General features: G+C 37.0%; 1 protein-coding gene across 4 annotated transcripts in view; it reads left to right on the forward strand.

Annotated features, from left to right (window-relative positions):
• Window positions 1-18,809, forward strand: part of baiap2b (BAR/IMD domain containing adaptor protein 2b) — a 53,016-nt gene extending 34,207 nt beyond the window's left edge. For 2 of the 4 annotated variants that reach the window (XM_082151640.1, XM_082151638.1), the window contains 8 exons: window positions 1,980-2,132; window positions 7,752-7,982; window positions 8,369-8,564; window positions 9,375-9,576; window positions 9,728-9,796; window positions 10,334-10,496; window positions 11,356-11,393; window positions 13,022-15,158. In XM_082151640.1, coding sequence (XP_082007766.1) covers window positions 1,980-2,132; window positions 7,752-7,982; window positions 8,369-8,564; window positions 9,375-9,576; window positions 9,728-9,796; window positions 10,334-10,496; window positions 11,356-11,393; window positions 13,022-13,052 — 1,083 coding nt within the window. In that variant the 3' untranslated portion in view covers window positions 13,053-15,158. Of the gene's footprint in view, window positions 1-1,979; window positions 2,133-7,751; window positions 7,983-8,368; window positions 8,565-9,374; window positions 9,577-9,727; window positions 9,797-10,333; window positions 10,497-11,355; window positions 11,394-13,021; window positions 15,159-17,367; window positions 17,396-17,951 lie in introns of those variants that run through there. The other 2 variants (XM_082151639.1, XM_082151641.1) reach the window with 2 other exon arrangements.
• Window positions 18,810-20,711: the final 1,902 nt, after the last annotated feature.

Genomic DNA, 20,711 nt, shown 5'->3' on the forward strand with positions numbered 1-20,711 from the left:
GCTACCATTCAAAAAGTTAAAAGCGATTCTATGTCAGGTTTGGTGAAGGAAGAGAGGACCCAAATGCAGAGAAGCACTTCAGCAATCTTTATTTAGATAGAAAATAAAACAAAAAGCAAACCAAAAGTACCCTGTCTCACAGACTACGTGTCCACACAAAACATGACAACGTGAAAGCACACGGCCAATATTAAACACAAGCCTCATGCTACACAGAATGCGAGGACACAAGAGCCCCTGGCCAATGAACACGTAGACCAGGCGTGACCAATGAGTGAATGAACACTCATGAACTGAACTGAAAACTTGTGCGCTCACAACAGGAGACTAAACATGGAGCATGAATGTCCGAACCCTGACACTGGACTGAAACCAAACTTGGCAAAAGTGCCTGAATCCGAACACCGTATACTCCGCACATACAATGTCACGGTCGGACGAAAGAGCGTAAGGCTCGCCCACACAATGTGTCAGGGCTTTGTCACCAAACTAAGAATAAACCAGACCAAAGTGACAGAACCTTGACAGTATATGCTTGTTTGTCTTAAAAAAACTAAAACAAAAATGTATTCTGAGTTTCTCTTTAAGGGTGTTTACACTGGAGAACCAAACTCCAAAGGGGAGGGAAATGCCTTCAATATTTTTGCCAAGTATGTAGTTTCTATTTTGGTAAGAACCTAGAAAGAACAGAGGCTATTTGAGGAGAAGTGTAACCACTATGCTTTGCCCTCAGCATTTTCTTTTCAGTCTCCTGGAATATTTTTTGCTGAGCAATTGACAGTTCACTTTAAATAAAGTTGTCAGGTGAAGAAGTCTTTCAAGCTTGATAATGTGATGTGACTGACACTTTGTGTTGATGCTGTGTGCAGAAATATTCTGCGATCGGCTGTTTTTGTGTGCTGAGCATGTTACCTGTCAGCGGTGTGAGCAAACTCCCAGTCATGATCAGAGAGAATCCTGGAAATCCTGTTACATTTACATCTTCTGTTTTACCTACAGGCTGATTACATGTATACTAGCTGGACAACTCAGCATCTGCTTTTATATTTGACACTACAACATTTTTTTTCACTCTTTCACTTCTCACTTTCTTTCCCACATGAGTTTTATGCTTAAGTATTACAAGTCTATCTGATGTACATTTGATGTACATCAGAGTAAATAAACCTACAAAGCTGTTTTGGTGCTGGTTGGATATGTACCAATTACATATGAAGCATTGCTTTATTCATTTCTGTTGTGCAAGTCACTAAACTCATGACACATCAAAGATTGAGAGTCTGTGTGAACATATTGTACACATGCCTACATCACTATGAACCTGTGACACATTTCACATGATGCAATGACCTTTTCTAACTGAAAACTAATAATAGACTTGCAAACAGTGATTCCAGCCTTTTTCATTTACACTTGGTGGGAAGGAATCAGCACAACTCACTGTGATATCACGATGCCTACACAGGTTGAGGAACCTTATGAAAGGTGTCATCTGTGTGTGTGCGTTTGGATCACATCCAGTTCCTGCAAGGTGTATGTCCTTGTTAGATGATGTTTTGACTGTAGTGTGATCTCTACCGAAGCAGCAGCCATGGTAATTTCGATGTTGTTATACAGGACTCTTGAGTTAATGTTATGATTATTTTAGTTATCCATTTTTATGGAATGCTAAATAATGGAACCTGACCTTCTTTGCCACTTGGATTCTCTGATCAAACCAAATAGGCTGGCTAAATAAGCCCTCACCAGCTTTGTGTGCTATGGACCATTGAGCATTGCAGCTTTAGCATTCCCATTTGCTATCATACAATGAGAGTAACAGCAAGCCTACATGGTTGTCATTTGAAATGTGCATGTCAATTTCTCCTAGCATGACGTTACATCAGTCATCAGTCTGAGTCAAACTTGGGCATTGTTTGCCTTTTTTTTTTCTTTTTCTTTTTTTTTGTCTGCTTCACACCACCTTCCCTGTCCCCCAGTACGTCGAGACCATCAGCAGCAAACAAAATGAGCTGGATAACTACATCTCTGAGAGCTACAAGAACGCCCTGTCTGAAGAGAGACGGAGGTATTGCTTCCTTGTTGACCGTCAATGTGCAGTGGCCAAAACGAGCAGCACCTACCACACCAAGGTGAGAATCCATGTCATGATGAGGAAAATTTGGGTGGCAGAAACACTGAAATTCAGTTAATTTAAGTAGAAATTGCACTAAGCATGCATTTTAGCCCTTATTTGCACATTTAAATGTTAAAGACAACATTAAATGGCATTTACAACACATTTAACTTCCGCATTGTGACATTTTTTTAAATGAAGCTGAATAATCAGTGAGACTAATTTGATTTTATCCATATTTGGTTGGACCATTTGTTCAGTTAAATTGATATTTGTTAATATTATTGATAAAGCCTCGTTTATGTCAACTTGGCCTTTGTTACATTAGCAGTTATGAAAATTATTACATTTGATCAAATATTCAGGAAAAATTTTACATGACAAAAGACTTTTAAGAAAGTATATATATTTCATGTTGTCTTTAACCTTTCAGTCATGTAATGTAAGCATTAAAGGGATAGTTCACCCCAAAATTGGTTTACTCACCGTCATGTTGTTCTAAACCGGTATGAGTTTCTTAAAATATAGAAGATATTTTAAAGAATTTTGGTAACAAGACAGTCGATGGGCCCCATTGACTTCCACAGTATTTTTTTCATATTATGGAAGTCAATGGCTACCGTCAACTGTCTGGATATCATCTTTTTTTTAAATATCTTCTTTTGTGCTCAACAAAAGAAAGAAACTCATACAGGTTTGGAAAAACATGAGGGTGAGTAAGTGATGACGTAATTTTCATTTTTGAATGAACTATCTCTTTAAAACAGATCATATAGTAAAAATTAAGTATCCATTTTGCCAAGTAAATAATATACTTGGACAACTCCACATTTTGTGTTCAGTTGTTTCTGCTCCCAATTCCCATTTATTCAGTCATTCATTGCATTTCATTGCTGATCATTCCACCATGCTTGCTAGAGAATGTGCTTGAATGTATATTGGGGAAAGATTCATTTGATTGCTTATCAATCGTATTAAGATTTAATCAAGGTTGTGCAGCGCATATATAAAACACAATTACGCAGTGAAGGATGATTATTCTTTTAGGACATTACGTTCACACTGATCAAAAATAGAGTAGAGATTCAGTGATCTGGTGGATTCACCAGCATGCAGAAGAACACCAGTCATTCCCAAGTAAGCGAGATTCACTCCTCAACTGTGACGCCCACTCTTCAGAGATGGTGATAGACAGAGCGTTGGGAGCAACGATGGCAAGAGAAGGAGAAGGAAAAGGGAGGGCCAGGCAGAGAGTGGCCCACTTTTACAAGAACAGACTGTTCAGACGATAATCACTGTTTTCATGTGTGTAGGAAGACTTTTTCTCTGCAGGCAAATGGAGAAATATTTTAGACAAAGTGGCGGTACTTCATTGGGTAAAATTGTATTGGGTCTATTCTACATAATACTGGCCAAATCTCACCTTCTTTATGATGTACTTTTGTGAAGTGATCATAAAGTGAAGTGAAGGAAGAACAAAGTGATGTGAACTAAATGACCATCTGCCAGAGTTCGTCATGGTTGGATCTTAACACCGTTACCCACGCCAGTCATGCAATAGCAGCAGTACTTGATACTTACTCACTCGCCTGCAACTGAGGGCAGAAGGAACAAAGAAAGTATAAGAATCTCTCTCACGCTCAGATGACTAAGAGATTTTACCACTGGGAAGAAAATGGAAAAGAGACCTCTTAAACATGTAATAAGATTTGTATGCTTGAAGGATTCATAGATTTCTTGGGAACTAATGGGTAGTTAGTAGTGGTCTCTGAATTGCATCTGTGTGAAAAGGCAGCGAGATTTACCAGATTCTTTTATCCGAAGTGACTTACAGTACACTTATGCAGGGTAAGTCCCTTTGGAGCAACTTGGGATAAAGTGCCTAACTCTTTGAGGTATTTGAACTATATCAACATGTCAGTTAGTAGCCCTGAGCTTTATAGCCAATACGCCAAAAGGAGGAGATGTTTTGCAGAATAATTTACTCTTTTTGTGCTTTATTGGCCTTACAATACCTTTTTATGAAGAAGAGGCTAATGTTAAATGGTTATTCGCATACTGCATTCAAAATTCTCAAATCTTATTCACTCTCCCACATTCTCAAACTTGTTTTGTGCTGTGAACCAGTAGCATTTGGCAGCATTGATAAACCCGCCACAACATGTCTCTTAGTGTAATTTTTTAATGTAAATGAATACAATTTGAGAACTACTGTATGACAGAGCAAGACTTTTAGGGAATAATAGTTCAGGATTTTAATATCAGTTTGCATTTGTGTTCCACTAAAGAAAGTAAGTAATACAGGTTTGGAATGACGTGAGTAAATATGAGTAAATATGATCAAACTTTCATTTTTAGGTGAACTAGCCCTTTAAATCCATGTTAAAATGTTGCTTCAACTTGGCAATAGTTTAATGACCTTACTGAATGTCTTGTCGACTCTTGACACATTTCAGCATTTAAAATAATGAAGAATTGGAAATTGCGCTCATCTTTTCTTCCCTATTGCGAAGTATATCCGAGTGAAATGTAGGACGGGACTTATTTTGGGAATTGATTGGATTATTGGAGTTAACTAACTGCTGCGATTGCATGTGAGATCACATCACATGAAATGATGTTGTTGCAAAGAGAAGGGGAAGTTCATGTTTTTGATTAAAGATTATGAAGGCACATGAATTTTAAAAATAAAAATTGACTTTAAGTTCTGCCAATTGTGTTCAATGCAATGAAAACAGCGCTAGCGTTTTTGCTTTCATGGACCCAATGAGGTCGTGACAGAGTCTGCAGGTGCCGGACAGGCAGGCGGGTGATAATTGCTTTGGGTGGAGTGGTATGAGGTCGTGACTTAGAAAAGGACCATGGGGGCTCAGTAGATGCGGTACTGACCTGTGCTGGCCAAATAGAGATATTATAAGAACAGAGTGAAGCAGAATCAAAACAAAGATTAGATTATAAAGGTTTTGACATGTTAAGTGAAGTTCCTAAATGTAATTTCGGGCTGAGTAAACCCATTTAATCTTTCAATTAACTGCCGGACCATATAAGCAGTCGCTCGCCTTGCTCCAGCATCGGGTGTTTTGGCATCCCTCCACCTCCCCAGCTCCACCAACATAATTTAGACATATTGCTATTGTTGAAGCTGCTTCCTCGAGCCCCTTCAGTCAAAGCCAGATAAGTTTAACCTTAATAGCTTAAAGATTATATGGGCAAACAAACTTGTGAAAATACTGTTAAAAGTACTGTTTTTTACCCAGTGCAATGTGTAGTACATTTATCACACTTATGTTAAAGCAGGGGTGCCCTGTTCCTGGAGACCTGCAGAGTTTAGATTCAACCCTAATCCAACACTATAATATTCAAGTTCTTAAATGGGTCATATAATGCCATTTTTGTACAAGCTAATATGATTATTTAGGGTCTAAATGAAAAGTTTGTAATATACTTTAATTAAAAATTCTCATTAGTATTGTAAGAAATCACTCATTTTACCTGGTCAAAAACAGCTCTGTTTTCAGCACTCCGTTTAAGTGCATGTGTCTTTAAATGATAATGAGCTTTGCTCACCCCGCCCCTCTGTTCTGTACACCGTTTGTAACACAATAACACAATAACCATAACGCGTTGTTCATTATAAACGTGGGATTATGAATAATATTGAGAACGTAGTACATAGAAAACATGCCGTAATGTACCCTGAGTGTAAACAGTTGCATTCATCGTGAAGCGTGCAGCAATCGATTCGCAAAGATTAATATAAATATTAATATATTATAAAGGTTAATAAAACGTTACACTCACTTCAGTTATTCTGGAGGTGCAGCAGGAACACGAATAGCTTCTTAGCAAAACCAGCTTTATACTGACCCTCGTTTGTAAAGCTGTCTGGTGTGTGAAATGATTCGCGCAAACATGAAAGCATTGACGTTGATCGTGGGGAATATTCCCTTCGAAAACAAAACTCAGCCACTGCGTCTTCCGCGGTTCGGATTTAGGAACATCAACATGACTGCTGTGTTCGTTATTACACCCAAGAACAGAACACCACAATCGCTTAGACGCCATTCTGCTCATAGACAGTGCTCCTCCAGCGTATCAACAATGACCGCGCCGGTCCGCGCGGCTGTGATTGACAGCTCACTCACGAGCGAGGGCGGGTCTGTGTTGAAACGCTGCTGTCAATCAACAATCGTGGGAAGGGCGTCCGACCATGTGACGTCACACGGTCGAACGGCTTGATTTGAGATGGGGGAAAACATATAAGAAGATTAAAAAAAAAACACTGGATGGATTTTTATCATTTTATGATGGTTGTGTACAGGCACTGCCAACACACATTTCAGTACAATCAACTTGTAAAAGTGCATGTACCATTATATGACCCCTTTAAGTAGCTGGTTCAGTTGTGTTAGATCAGGGTTGGAGCTAAACTTTGCAGGAAGGTAGATCTTCAGGAACAGGATTGGGCACCCCTGTGTAAAAACAAAAACAACAAAACAATGAATTATTTTCCAAACACAAATTCTATTGTTTCCTATAGTCTATAGAAAATAAGAATTTAACCTTTTTTGTGCAGTTCTCAAATCTGATTCTCTATTCAAATTGACACATGCACACACAAACCAAATTATACCTTTTTTATATCTTTATTTGAATGTGAATGCAAATCAGATTTCAGAGCTTCTATGGAGGGCAAGATTATCATTGAATACAGATATATTTAGTGCTGTGTTTAGCATATGACATACAATGGTTGATTTAACCATATCGTAGTCCTCATCTGTCAGACACCTTAAAGATTCTTCATAAATTGTCCTCTACCGGTTTGGGACAACATGATGGTGTCAATATAGTATCAACCTATATGAAGGTAGGTTGTTTTATATTTGATTTAGGCATCTTGAGCAGAGCAATCGTTCAAAGAAAAGTATACACAATTGAAAAATTAAATTAGTATTTAAGTAGTTATTTGTGTCCAAAACTGTTACATGTACATGAAGGCCCAAACTAGTACAACTATTTATAGTATCAAACCAAAATTTATACTGATTTGGAACAACAATTTAGATTTTGGGGTGAATACCCCTGAACTATAAAAATGTCACAACACATGTGGGTCTTCAGAGTTTTAAATAAGCATCCATATACTGCTCAAGCAGATGATCTGAATTACAGAAAAAAGTCCAAAGATAAAATCGCACTTCCTGTGCTCTACATTCGGAGGTCTCTAGGCGTTCCTCATCTCTCTCTTTTACAGCTACTGGTCGTAGCGCTCAGCCAGGCTCACTGCCTGTGCATAGGGCAGAGTAATGAGGCTATTTCAGGCTTCAACCTACAGGGAGGGGAGGTTATCAGGATAGAGAGGGATGTCTCAGAGCTTCAGAGGAACGGGAGGTGAGAAGGGATCACTTTATCACACTTTATCGCATTCCCTCTATCAGTCCATCAGTTGAAGAGCTCACCCCTGAAACCTCAGCTGTGCAGGAACTGAAGTTTATTTTCACATAGAGAGTCTGTATTGGTCTATTCATGATTTACCCACATGGGTTTTCTAAATTGTTCTCTTGCAGGTATGTAAAGTTTGTCACTCATGCTGGGTGCTAATACTTGTTGTGGCGTGGATTGTTTATTTTAGGGCAGAGACTTGCTAACGCATAAGGTCCCATTGTGGCAACAAGCATGTGCCGACCCAAATAAACTCCCGGAGCGGGCGATGCTTCTGGCTCAGCAGATGGGCTCAGGAGCGGTGGGGACGCTGGGACACCACCCCTCTAAATCTAACCTGACCATCTCAGACCCCATCCCTGGGGCCAAGCCACTTCCTGTGCCACCTGAGCTTGCAGCTCTCATGGGGAGCCAACAGACGGTGAGTTAGAAACCCAGTTTGACCTAAATAAAACAATGTGAGCCACAAAATGATACAATGTCTCAAGTGCAGCTAGAAAATTTGTAAATGGTTGCATTAATGATGTGTATAATTAAGTCCTGAGGGTGTTTGGGGGTGTGAGAACCACTCACGGCCAAATGAAAGAGAGAGATGGATGTAAAGTCATTAAAATGCTGTTTGATAATGACCACAATGCTGTGGAAAGAATAATCAGAAACCTGGGGGCACGTACAACTCTTGAGTTTACAGTTTGTTATCACAGAGGCACAGCTGGAGCAAGGAGTTACTGTATAGTGGAAGTAAAGGGTTTGTTTTTACACATGAAAACTATGTGTCTTAATTGTTCCTAAAAAATCCTCTTGCAGAGGATGATGGGAGCAGAATGTGTACCCATAATGAATGGATCAGGGGCCCATGGAGGAGAAGATTACCAACGCTGGATGGAGACCAGAGCCGCACACGAGAAACCATCTCAGCAGTCTCACAGATACGGTGTAGAGACCTTCTCCAATACCCTGCCTGTCCGCAAGGTTGCTCCTGCAAAGCCCAAGAGCACTCTGGGTAAGTTAAGGATGCAACAAGCGAAACATCTCCCATTGCATCTAACTCTCTGATCACGACATATGGAAGTTTTCAGTGCTGTTTATTCAATACCCAGCTATATAACTTCATTTCGAACTGGCATCTGCGCTTTACAGCTGTGTCAGGGTCTGTGCACCTGTGCGTTTCTCTCTCCTTGAGAAATTAGTGAGTATTCCTCTAGTGAGTGGACAATAACAGGGCAAACACTGCTGGAAATGAAAACAGGGCAGAGCAGCTGGGAATAGAGAGGACAGCTTTAAAAATGAATAGAAAATAGGTGAAGGTTATAGCTTCTCATTTGAAGGAAGTATTTTTAAGAAGCAGCAGAAACGAGCCCTCTTTATGAGTGTTGTACACGACCATTACGTGCAATTTTAGTAGCACTGTATTTTACAGTATATTATTTTACTATAGTTTTTATAATAACTGGGTAATAACTAGGTACTAACCCTGAACCTACCCCTAAACCTAACCATGTAGTTACCTTATATTAACCAGTACTTTCTTGGGTAAGTACACTGCCTAGTTAGGCAGGATACTAACTGAAACTTAATCTCGGAAGTGACCGATTTGAGAGGAGAGACTCAAATAGTGCCTCTCACATGCAGCAAACAAGCATTTGACTGAACTGATTCCAATAGTTTGATGTTAGTATGTTAACAACACAAATATTTTAAACACAGAAACAATTTAATCTATAAGATATTCATTTAGCTATACACTGACATTTCTCTTGCATAATCAATTATGTAAAATTGCTCATCATGAATTTCGAATCTCTGACCCCAGCAGAGACACAGACCCTGCCCAGGTCAAGCTCGATGGCAGCTGGGCTGGAGAGAAATGGCCGGACACGCGTTCAGGCCCTCTTCTCCCATGCCGCCGGGGACAACAGCACTCTCCTCAGCTTTATGGAAGGAGACATCATCACACTGTTGGTACCTGAAGCCCGAGATGGCTGGCACTACGGTGAAAACGAGAAGAACAGAATGTAAGCATCTTATGCTTAACATCACAATACAATTTTCTCATGTATAGGACGACTTTAGAGAAAAAGATTTTTGATGTTGAAAATGTGTTTTAAAGTGAATTGATGATCCCGAAGATCTGCTTCAAATGCCATGTTGTATGTGTCTTATCAGGAGAGGCTGGTTCCCGTTCTCTTACACTCGTGTGATTCCTGAACCAGACAGCAACAAACTCCACGTCAGGTGAGTCTGTCGGAATATTAATGAGTTTACAAAAGCCTTTTCAATGTCTAAATGCCATTTAATATTGCGCTATGAATGAAGTGCAATTAGAGAACTACGATCATTATGAGCTGAATAACACCATAAAACATGCAATTTAGACAAGTTTGATGCCTGTGCATAAAGATGTTAATGTTAACGTTGTTTACTTTATTCAGGCACATTCATAATATGATTGTGTTTGATGATCAGTGCATGTTATTCCAAGAAAAAAAATGCCGTCCTTTAAATGTAATGTCTAGCTCAGTCTCACTTTCTTTTCACTGATGTCACTTGAATAATGTTATCCAATATCATAATGTTAAGACATTATTTGAGCAAATGTGAATTCAGTTTGGCTCCATTCTAGTATGCAACATCCAATCAATTCCTAATGGATAAAATAAACTACATTTCTCAATTCAATATCCAAAAATGTCACATTATAGACATATAAATGAGCTGCAGATGGCAAATCATGTTGACTTTAATGGTGTGTATATATATATGTGTTTGTAGTTTGCAGCATAACAGGAGCAGCAGCACAGGAAATCTTCTGGAGAGAGAGATGGCGTTGCCAACACCTGATTACGGCATGCCCGCACGCTTCCTCGCCCAGCAGCAGAGCACAGCACACAGCCGACAGAGACCGTACAGCGTGGCTGTGCCAGGATTCTCACAAGTAAGCTATGCACACACACACACAGACACACACACACCCTGTCTGTTCTCATTCTTACATCCAGTACACACAGATTAAACTTGACAGATGTATGCAGATATTAGTATAGCTTTCTATAAAAATAGTACCATAGTATTAATCACCTTTCGTAGACATTTATCAGACATGCTGAAATATAGCGGTGCGACAGTTCAAATAGAGCAGCCCAATCTCCAGCTAACCGCATAGAGGACGTTCCAGGACATTACCCTGAACCCTGAAGGAAGCTGGCATGTTGCATGTAAGAACAAACAAAATCTAGGGTTTGGCATTTAAAACCCAACCTTCATTTTTGAGAAATGTTTGCATGAAAAGTCTGTTTTTGTACTAAACTTTACTGAAATATATCCACTTGCAATGGCATTACAGACTTGTTCTGGGGTAGCATCAAAATGCATCACAATCTCATACACCAGAGGTATGGTGGAACTCTTTTTGTCACAGTTTCAGAAGTAGGGCTTTGTTATGTAAGATATCCACATATATAATATATCCATATATGTAACAAAGCCAGCAAAGTGTACATATCCACACATGCAACAAAGCCAGCAAGAAACCCCAGGGTCCCCTCCTTAGTGCATTCAATATTGTCATGCTGGTGTTCCTCTGGACTGGAGACACTGCTCAATTGTCTCTTCCCATTGCTTCTGTTCAGGATGCACCCAATGACCTCCTTTTTTATTCCCTGTTACAATAGCAATGCTTTAGCTACAGTATCATCAATACTGCAGTTCATAAGTGTTCTGTGTTCTTCTACTGCCATCTACTGGAGATGTGAGGAAAAGTAAATTACTTAAAGATATTCTCTCTTCCTTCACAGCAAGGGCTGGAGGAGTACGAGTCTCGATTCCAAACTAGGTAAGACCAAGTTCTCACTTACTCATTAGCCCTCTGAACAGTGACACAATATAAACAAAATGCATTTAAGTTTGTCTATAAGTTCTTTCTTTGTTTCCTATATTATTTGAATTATTTCTCTCTGGTTTTGTTTGAATTAAAAATGTGACATAATCTAAATCCGTGGCGATTATGGCAAGCAAAAAAGTTTTGTTTGCTTGACCTGCAGCCGGAGCAGACGAACATAGCTGACGTTTCTGAAGGTCTAGCCCAAATATAAGGTGGGCGGGTGACCAAACAGGGCACCTAAACCCATATTGAACAAAGGAGAAACCTCTGATTGTTTAAATGGGTTTCATAAACCTCGCAATAATATAAGAAGTCATTTATGGTCATTTCCCATAGATGAGAAGCATACAGACTTCTCAAACATGTTGTAGCCATACTTTACCAATTTGAGTTAACTTTTTTTTTATTTTTTTTATTGTTGAAAGCACCTTGTGTGACATCACTATAAATAAATAAATAACTCCTTGTGGGTCATCTATGGGGAAGCTGACCATTCCCAGCTTTTATTCCAAATTCCTTAGCATCCCAAAATTTGAAGTAGGCAGAGATTACATTTCTCAAATGGTTTAATTTTTCCATTTACGTTTCCATTCCATTCTTGCTTTTGCTGTCCATGTGTGTCTGTCTTAAATAGTCTTTAAGTGTCTTTTGTTCCAACTTTTAGTTTCTGTTGGGAATTTCTCATGAGAAGTGATTTTCCACATGCTTCCCTGAGTATTTTAAATCTCTAGTTCCCTTGCTATACACACCATTTAGATTTGACTCCCATGATGCATTTGAAACAATGGGCTCCATTTTCTCAATACAAGTGTATGAATCTGATTCTGATTAGTATGTTTGAATTGTTTTCATTTTACTTCTGAACCACACACACACACACACACACGTCTTGCAGGAAATGAAGCCCATCACATGTTTGCAACCTGCTTTAATAGATATTAGTTTTAAATTAGTAACATTTAAAGGGATAGTTCACCCCAAAATTAAAATTCTGTCATCATTTACTCACCCTCACATCATAGAGGACTTTCTTCCTTTCTTGGAACACAAGAAATAAATGGAGATTGGCGCTTTTCAGCTTCAATAAGCACCATAAATGTAGTCTAAATGACTAATTTCCTATATTCATAAGTCCCCTGAAGCCATACAATAGCTTTGTATAAAGAACACACTAGAATTTAAATCATTATTATCTTGACATCGCCCCCTACCTCTCCTTTCATGAGAGAAGCACAAAAAAGAATAATTCTTTTGATTACGATCTTTTCTGTGAATTGGTTGATCAAGTTCACAAAACCAGGTTGAATGATTAATTCACGAATCAGACTCATTAATTTCTTGAGTTCAAGTATAGCAAACAATTCATGTGGACTAATTTTATGATTCTTTCATGGTGCTTTTGCCTGATAAGCTCAGTCCCCGTTCATTGTAACTTTTGGTTTGGAAAATGTGAGTAAATGATGACAATTTTCATTTATGCGTGAACCATTCCTTGAACATGAGTGCTTTATGCTCTCTGTGCATCAATGTGTCCGTGTCCAAAGCCAGTCTGGCAGCATCTCCCTCTCTTTGTTCCACAGTGCCGAGGGCAAATTGATTTCGACAGTGTGAGAGGACAGACAGACACACAGACACCACCCTCCCCTCCGTCCACACTCACTTCCCTGTCTTCCTTTATCTCTCAACAATCCATTCCCCTTCACTCCACCCTCAGAGGAAGAGGATCTAGATCCACCCTTCCCTCCTTCTCTTTCCCTTATTTTATCCAAGTTGGAAGCAGCCTAATGGAACCGGAATGCTGAATATTCCATGTTGACCTTCCTCATCATACGTTCCTATCATGAGGATGTTGAACTTTTTTCAATAAACATCTTAAATTGTCTATATGTATCTCTTGCCTGTCTTTCATGCATGTACATGTCAGCAATGTATAAACTAAGTGCATCACTTTTGCCATCGAGGGGTCCATGGATTTAGTTTTTACCAGAAAATGGAAATTCTTTCATCATTTGGATATCTTTTTTCTCCTGTAGAACACAACGAAGCTGATTTTTTTCCTTAAAATGAAAGTGAATGGACCTGTCCAGCAAGATTTTCTTTTTCTGTGATTGTCTTTTCCTCATATGGCTTCAAGTCATATGGACCACTTTTATAGTGCTTTATTTTATTTTATTCGGAGCTTGACAGCAACTGGTCCCAATCCACTTTCACTTTATTGAAGAGAGAAGCTCAGAAATCAAAATTTGGTTTGTGTTCCATGCAAGAAATAAAAGTTGTATGAGCTTGAAACGACATGAGGGCAAGTAAATGAATTACATTTTTTGTTGAACAAAAAAAAAAAAGACAATGAAACCGGTGTGGCAATATGTTTGAATTTATTGTTTGTAACAATAACACTGAGTTTATCCAAGTGCAAACAAATGTTAATAATGAAACGGAGCTGAGGATTTTAAAAAAATACATTTATATTCAGGTGTTTTTGAATTATTAATTTGCATTGTACAATTGAATGGATATTATGTAATTATTAAAGAGGTTTCAGTGTTTTTCCATCTCATTGCTTATATTGCTGATGTATAAAGGGCCTCCATGATCTCATATCTCATCTGGAGTGCCTTCAATAAACGATCTGTTTTCTAAATGCGTCAAGTGTTGATTAGAGCAGGACGGTTGTGATGTGCAGCAAATACTTGACCCTTGCATTGTATCAAGTGAAGATTGTTGTGTTCTGAAAGCCTTGACGCTGAATTGAAACAAATTCTTTAAATATAAATTACAAATGTCAGTTGTTTCTGGAATTCATGGTTCATGCATGAAAGAAAAGACAATTGGTACGTACAGTTCCATGTCCCTTCACCAACCACAAGTGACTCAGTAAGCCGTTCATTTAACCACAGATAAGAGGTATAACCCGCTTAACATGGTAAATCACTGTAATGCATGGTATAGAGTGGCTCATTGCTCATATACATAAAAGCAGAAAGAATAAACAATATATAGGCTGCTTACAAGCAACATTTCTTTATTAATGTAGATAAAGTTCAGCTAATCCAATCAGATTTTACAGTCGGAAGGGTCTTTTTTCCTCTCCAGTCGTTACAGCGATACATCCATGTTAAAGATGTGCCAAGTCTTAATATAATCCATGTGATCAGTGCCTTGTACATAGCACATAATATTTGTAAATACAACTTTAATCAAACTTTGAATTGTAATCATGAATATTTCTAAGTATTTTCTTTTGACATGCATTTCTTTTATTTGGATCAACAAGATCCCTGTACAGCTTTTTAATTCAAAACATATGTAAACACTAGCAATAATCAAATTTGATACCATCTTCTTTTTTTTTTTTTTTTGTTCAATAACAATTTACACAATCTTATATGCTTATAATACACTTACACACTACTTGTTTGTGTATTTTTATAGCCTTTTTCACAGGAGTGAAAGTTGAAGTCTTTTAGTTCCGGTGTTGTAATGAAACTGATGAAATGCTTTTCCATTTTATAGAAACAAATTGATGATTAAAAGAAGCGATAGGGTTGATGTTTCTCTGATGTGATAGAAACACTACAGTGCTTGTCTATTAGTCAGCAAAACAGTTATTGTTCAAAGGTGCACTGCTTTACATTTTCTCTGCATTGTACTTGAAATGCCGATATATCGCTGTACATGAAGGTGTTGCTCAATGAAATAAAATGCACCTTCAGTAAAGTATGTGTGAAGATGTCCAGATTCCACATTCACTTTCTCTTAAAGGTCTTCTCATGTTTTCCTGCACTGAAGATCCTGCCAGGTGCTTTGTGTCTGTCTATCCTCCTAGTTCTTTTCTTTTACCTTCTGTTTGTCTATTTCTGTGTGACTAAACCAACGTCTTGCTGTAGCTCTTCCAACACTCTCCATCTCTGTTTTGATGAATTTAGAGACAAAAGCAGTAAGGTGTCAAGGACTGGAAGCCAGTGCCAGTGTTTCTTCTTTCTGCACTAAAGTAAAGCCATGGTACAGCCGCCACGCTCAAAGAGAGATACACCTCTGTCATGTTATTTGTCGGTTTATTTAAAAAAAAAAAAATGTATGCCCACTATTGGATGTGAAAGGAGAGAAATTAAAATAACTTTGCTTTAAAGTATACATACACTCCAATATGCATGCATTTTGGGCGACACTAGAACAGTGTAATGTTGCTAAATGATCATGTGACTTTCTACTCTTGAGAAGATGAATAAACATTTCTTCAGATTTTAAGCGGTGTAGATTTTCTTAATGCCCGTTTTGTCATAATTTGATTTCCTTCTTAAAGTCATGGTAAGCTGTCTATTCGTGCCATGGGACCGATCAACAGAATATTAACAGAGATTGTCTAAATTTTAGTCCGTTTGTCTCTAAATTGATCTGAAATCGACTTGTGATATAGCTGATTTAGTCTTTCAATATTAATACCTGTGCATTTTTTACTAATTGTCAGTTCTCAGATTGATAATGCATACACTGTCAATCTGAAGTGTTTCTGTAATCTGCAACTCGGCTTTCACTGCTCATACACTGTAAAAATTATATGATCAAAAAGTTGACAACATTTATTTTTAAATGGCTTTAACTCATCAAAATAAAGCAATTTTCAGCTTTTTTGTAAATACAAGATTCAACTCATTTTTTAAATTCAGTATAATGTGATTTAAATTGAAATGACTTAAAGGGTTAGTCACCCTCATGTTGTTCCAACCCCGTAAGACCTCCGTTCATCTTCGGAAAACAAATTAAGATATTTTTGATGAAATCTGAGTGCTGGATCACTCCTCCACAGGCTTATGGACACTATAACTTGCTGGCGCAGAAAATGTATTAAAGACATTGTTAATATAGTCCAAGTGACTCCAGTGGCTCAATCTTAAGTTCATAAAGCGATGAGAATACTTTTTGTGCGCAAAAACAAACAAAAATAACGACTTTATTCCACTTTTCATGTCCTTCTCTCTGGGCCTCGAGTTAGTTCACGTAGTGTTTTAGCGCAGCGCGTCTGTGTTGCACGTCACCACGTAGGCTCACTATTGGCCGACGCTGGTCATGTGTATGATACGTGGTGACGTGACATCATATATACATTGTATAATCAAAACTGATCATACTTAAAAATTTAAGGCAGCAACTTTTTTTCCCCCAGTCTACTTTACTGTTTTTAAAAATGCTTGTAGATTACTTTTGAAGAATAAATATTGCCAAATGATAAGCTAAATTTAATAATAAATTCAACTTTTTTATTTATTATTAAAAGATGTTTTAATGACTTTTCACAGTAACAATAATTTCATTTCAGAGGTGAATTTAACTCTTTCTCCGCCATTGGCAGAATTTTCAAAGTTTTGTTAAAATGGTCAAAAAGGCTGACGCTGGCTCGCAACTTAAAACATAAAACGCTGGCGGGGAAATTGTTAATAACAAAGCAAAAAGCAAAAAAAGAAAAGAAAAGAAAGATCAAAAAGCAAATTAAGAACTATTAGATGTGATGACTGTGACAATCTGCTAAACTTATGTCTAATTCACAATGCTCTCGTTTGGTTTGTTCATCATTTTCTGAATGTTAAGCACATTATATAATACATCTGAAAGTTCCATGTTCTATTCTGTACACTTTTCAGTAAAAGTGCCTGTTGTATTTTATATATATATATATATATATATATATATATATATATATATATATATATATATATGTATGTATGTATATATATATATGTATGTATGTATATATATATATATAATGTATATGTACTGTATATATATATATATATATGTATATATATGTATGTATGTATATATATATATATATATATATTAAATAAATAAATAAACATTAATAATATAGTTTCTTTCGTTAAAGACAAATAGTCAAATTTCTATATAGCCTGTTCTCGTTTTTTCCCAGTGTGGTTCCTGAATTTGAGCGCTTTTGAGTGAGTAAACCATACAACTCAAATATATCTCCATGATCATTTATTTATGTATTATAAATGTAAAAGAAGATTGCATGGTTACGACACCACTGAATGATTAAGTGACCCCAAAAATGATCTGAACTCTATATTTCTGTTTCCATCCACAGCATGTTGAAGGTTATGACTGGGCCTGATTTTACTTCAGCTTCAAGTTCTTTCCACCCCAGTCCATTTGATAAAGCTCCAGCTTTCTAAAGGATTCAATTTACACATACAATTTCATATTTGAATGCAAAATATGATGTGATCATTTCCTGAAATGACTCAATATAAATCTGAAATGAATCTTTTGAGCAGCCACGAACGACTCAGGGAAGAGAGACTGAACTTGAATTATAACCAGTATGTCTGTTTTTATGGCATGCATAATCTCGAAATAATTTTCACTCACTCAAATATAGAGCTTCAAACATCCTTTTTTAAAATATTTTTGGCATGTTTTATTGTCACTTTTAAGCGTCCTTAGAAACAATGGTACGTCTGTCCTTTATATGATGCTATGTTTTTTTTTTAGAGTGACGGACCCTCTCCAATTCATCACATTTGCGCTCACATCTCGCCAAAGACAGAGCAATTCCAACAGCAAGCAGAAACCCAAACTCATCATAACTGAAGACCTTGGATCTCGACACCATTATTAGGACACATTTTAGATACTGTACAGAACATTATCTTACACCCACAAATCACGATCCACAGAACGCCATGCTCTGAGCTTCTCTTCATTCTACTATTGCCATTACAAGTTGAGCTTAATATGGATCATATAGGCCTAGATCCTGAAGAAACCATCACTCGATACATGGAAATATACAAATGCAAATATATTTAGTAAGACCTTTCTACTTTTAGTCAATTTTACGTTTGGTCCATTGAAGAAATTGCTCAAATGACCATATAACATAGGCCTACATAGTATGATATTTTCTATGATGTATTTTTGTCTCATACAGCACAGTTTCTGCCCTCTTTCCACCGTACAACATATTTGTTGTGGTCTCTTGCACTTTGAATAATTTAAAATAAGGTTCAGCCTCAATAAAGTGATTCAAGCAAAACATCTTGTTTTTAATTTGAACAGCAATGCTCCTCTTCATTTAATATCATGCATTTTATGATGTATTCAGCATTGTAATATAAAAGATTTCTCACAATATCTCATTCATATCACAATCACGATTCCGGTGCTTGTTCATGTCAAACGCAAAAGGAGCAGATTATTTGGTGACATCAATCTGCAAGGAGTAAAACCTGGAGCATAGATCTCAAAGCTATTGTCATCTCTATTCATTTCTATCTCTATATACATCTAGAGACTGCTCTCCAAGAATGGCACACTCCCTCAACTTCCTCTTTAACTTATCTTAAAAAAAAAAAAAAAAAAAACTCCTCAATATTCACATTTTCTCAATAATCACATTTATTCAGTGTTGCCAACCATTTTCAATGGAAAGTAGCTAAAGTCTGCTCAAAGTGTTTAAATGTCGCTAGATGGCGCCAACCATCGGCATTTTACATCTGTTTTCCACAAGACCTGCTGGATTTTCCCAGTAGCACCTCACTGCAGTACACGAGATCCAGGGGGCGGAGTTGGATCCAGATATAAGGGGTGGAGATTGGTAGGTTTAGGGGTGGGCTTAGGGATCAGGGGGTGGAGATGGGTAGGTTTAGGTATATGTAAGGTGGGAGGAGTTGGATCTGGATCCAACTCCTCCCCCTGGATTTCGTGTTCTGCAGTGAGGAGCCGAATGTCAAATAAAGCTGTTCTCATTTAGATACATATCTTCTGGCTGACAACGGAACGAATATGATATAGTTACAGACTAGAACCAGCAATCCAAAAAAAATTGCTAGATCGCTAGACAGGCACAATCGTTTATTATAGTAAACTCGTCATGCCCTGCAACAGCTCAAGTTGGAAAAGAAAGACCCTTCATGCATAGCAAAGGAAACAGAACAAAATTTCACTCTGGTTAATGAGTCTTGTTATGCAGTTCTTAAGGACCCAAGCCATATCAAGGGAACAGGACATCATACAGACTTCACGAAACCACTTAGCAGTATTATATTGGTCTAAATGCATTATTTTTCTTTATAGTTTTTACTTTAATAAAGGTATTATTCACAACTTTCTGTTGTGATGAAATCTTGTCAAATCTTGACGATACTTTGACGTTTTGTTCTACAACATAAATTACACTCACCCATAGTGAAAATGTGAATTTTGAAGCAGTTAGTTAAAACAGTTCTTTTTAAAAATGTAGTGGTTGCATTGATTGATTGTATGTATTGATGCATTTTAAATAAATGTATAAATGTATTTTGAATAAATGTAGTGATTCTTTTCGAAAAAGTAGCGATTCTTTTTCGGAAAAAGTACCGATTCTTTTCGAAAAATGTTGCGAAAAAAAAAAAAAAAAAAAAAGCGATTCTTTTCGAAAGTGTAGTGATTGTATTGATTGATTGTATGGAAAAGGTAGAGGTTCTTTTAGAAAAAGTAGCTATTCCTTTCGAAAATGTAGCGATTTTGAAAAAGTAGCGATTCTTTTTGAAAATATAGCAATTCTTTTTTTTTAAAGTAGCGATTCTTTACAAAAAAGTAGTTTTTTTTAAAGTGTAGTGATTGTATTGATTATATGGATTGATGCATTTTGAATAAATGTAGCAATTCTTTTTGAAAAAATAGCGATTCTTTTAGAAAATGTAGCAATTCTTTTCAAAAGTCTAGTGATTGTATTGATTTCATTTTTTTTAAAGTAGCGATTCTTTTTTTTTAAAGTAGCTATTCCTTTTGAAAATGTAGCGATTTTGAAAGAGTAGCAATTATTTCCGAAAAATGTAGCGATTCTTTTTGAAAAAGTAGCGATTCTTTTGGGAAGAAGTAGCGATTCTTTTCGAAAAAGTAGCGATTCTTTTCGGGGAAAAGTAGCGATTCTTTTCGAAAAAGTAGCGATTCTTTTCGGGGAAAAGTAGCGATTCTTTTTTGGAAAAAAAGGTAGCGATTTTTTTTTGAAAACTGAAGCGATTCTTTTCGAAAAATTAAGCAATTCTTTTTGAAAAATGTAGCGATTCTTTTCGAAAAAGTAGCGATTCTCTTTGAAAGTGTAGTGATTGTATTGATTGTCTGTATTGATGCATTTTGAATAAATGTATAAATGCATTTTTAATAAATGTAGCAATTCTTTTTGGAAAAGTAGCGATTCTTTTGGAAAAAGAACATTTTCTAAAAGAATCGCTAAATTTTTTCAAAACACATTTATACATTTATTCAAAA

This window comes from Leuciscus leuciscus (assembly GCF_965113295.1).
Source record: "Leuciscus leuciscus genome assembly, chromosome: 21".
In the NCBI taxonomy this organism is placed as follows: domain Eukaryota; kingdom Metazoa; phylum Chordata; class Actinopteri; order Cypriniformes; family Leuciscidae; genus Leuciscus; species Leuciscus leuciscus.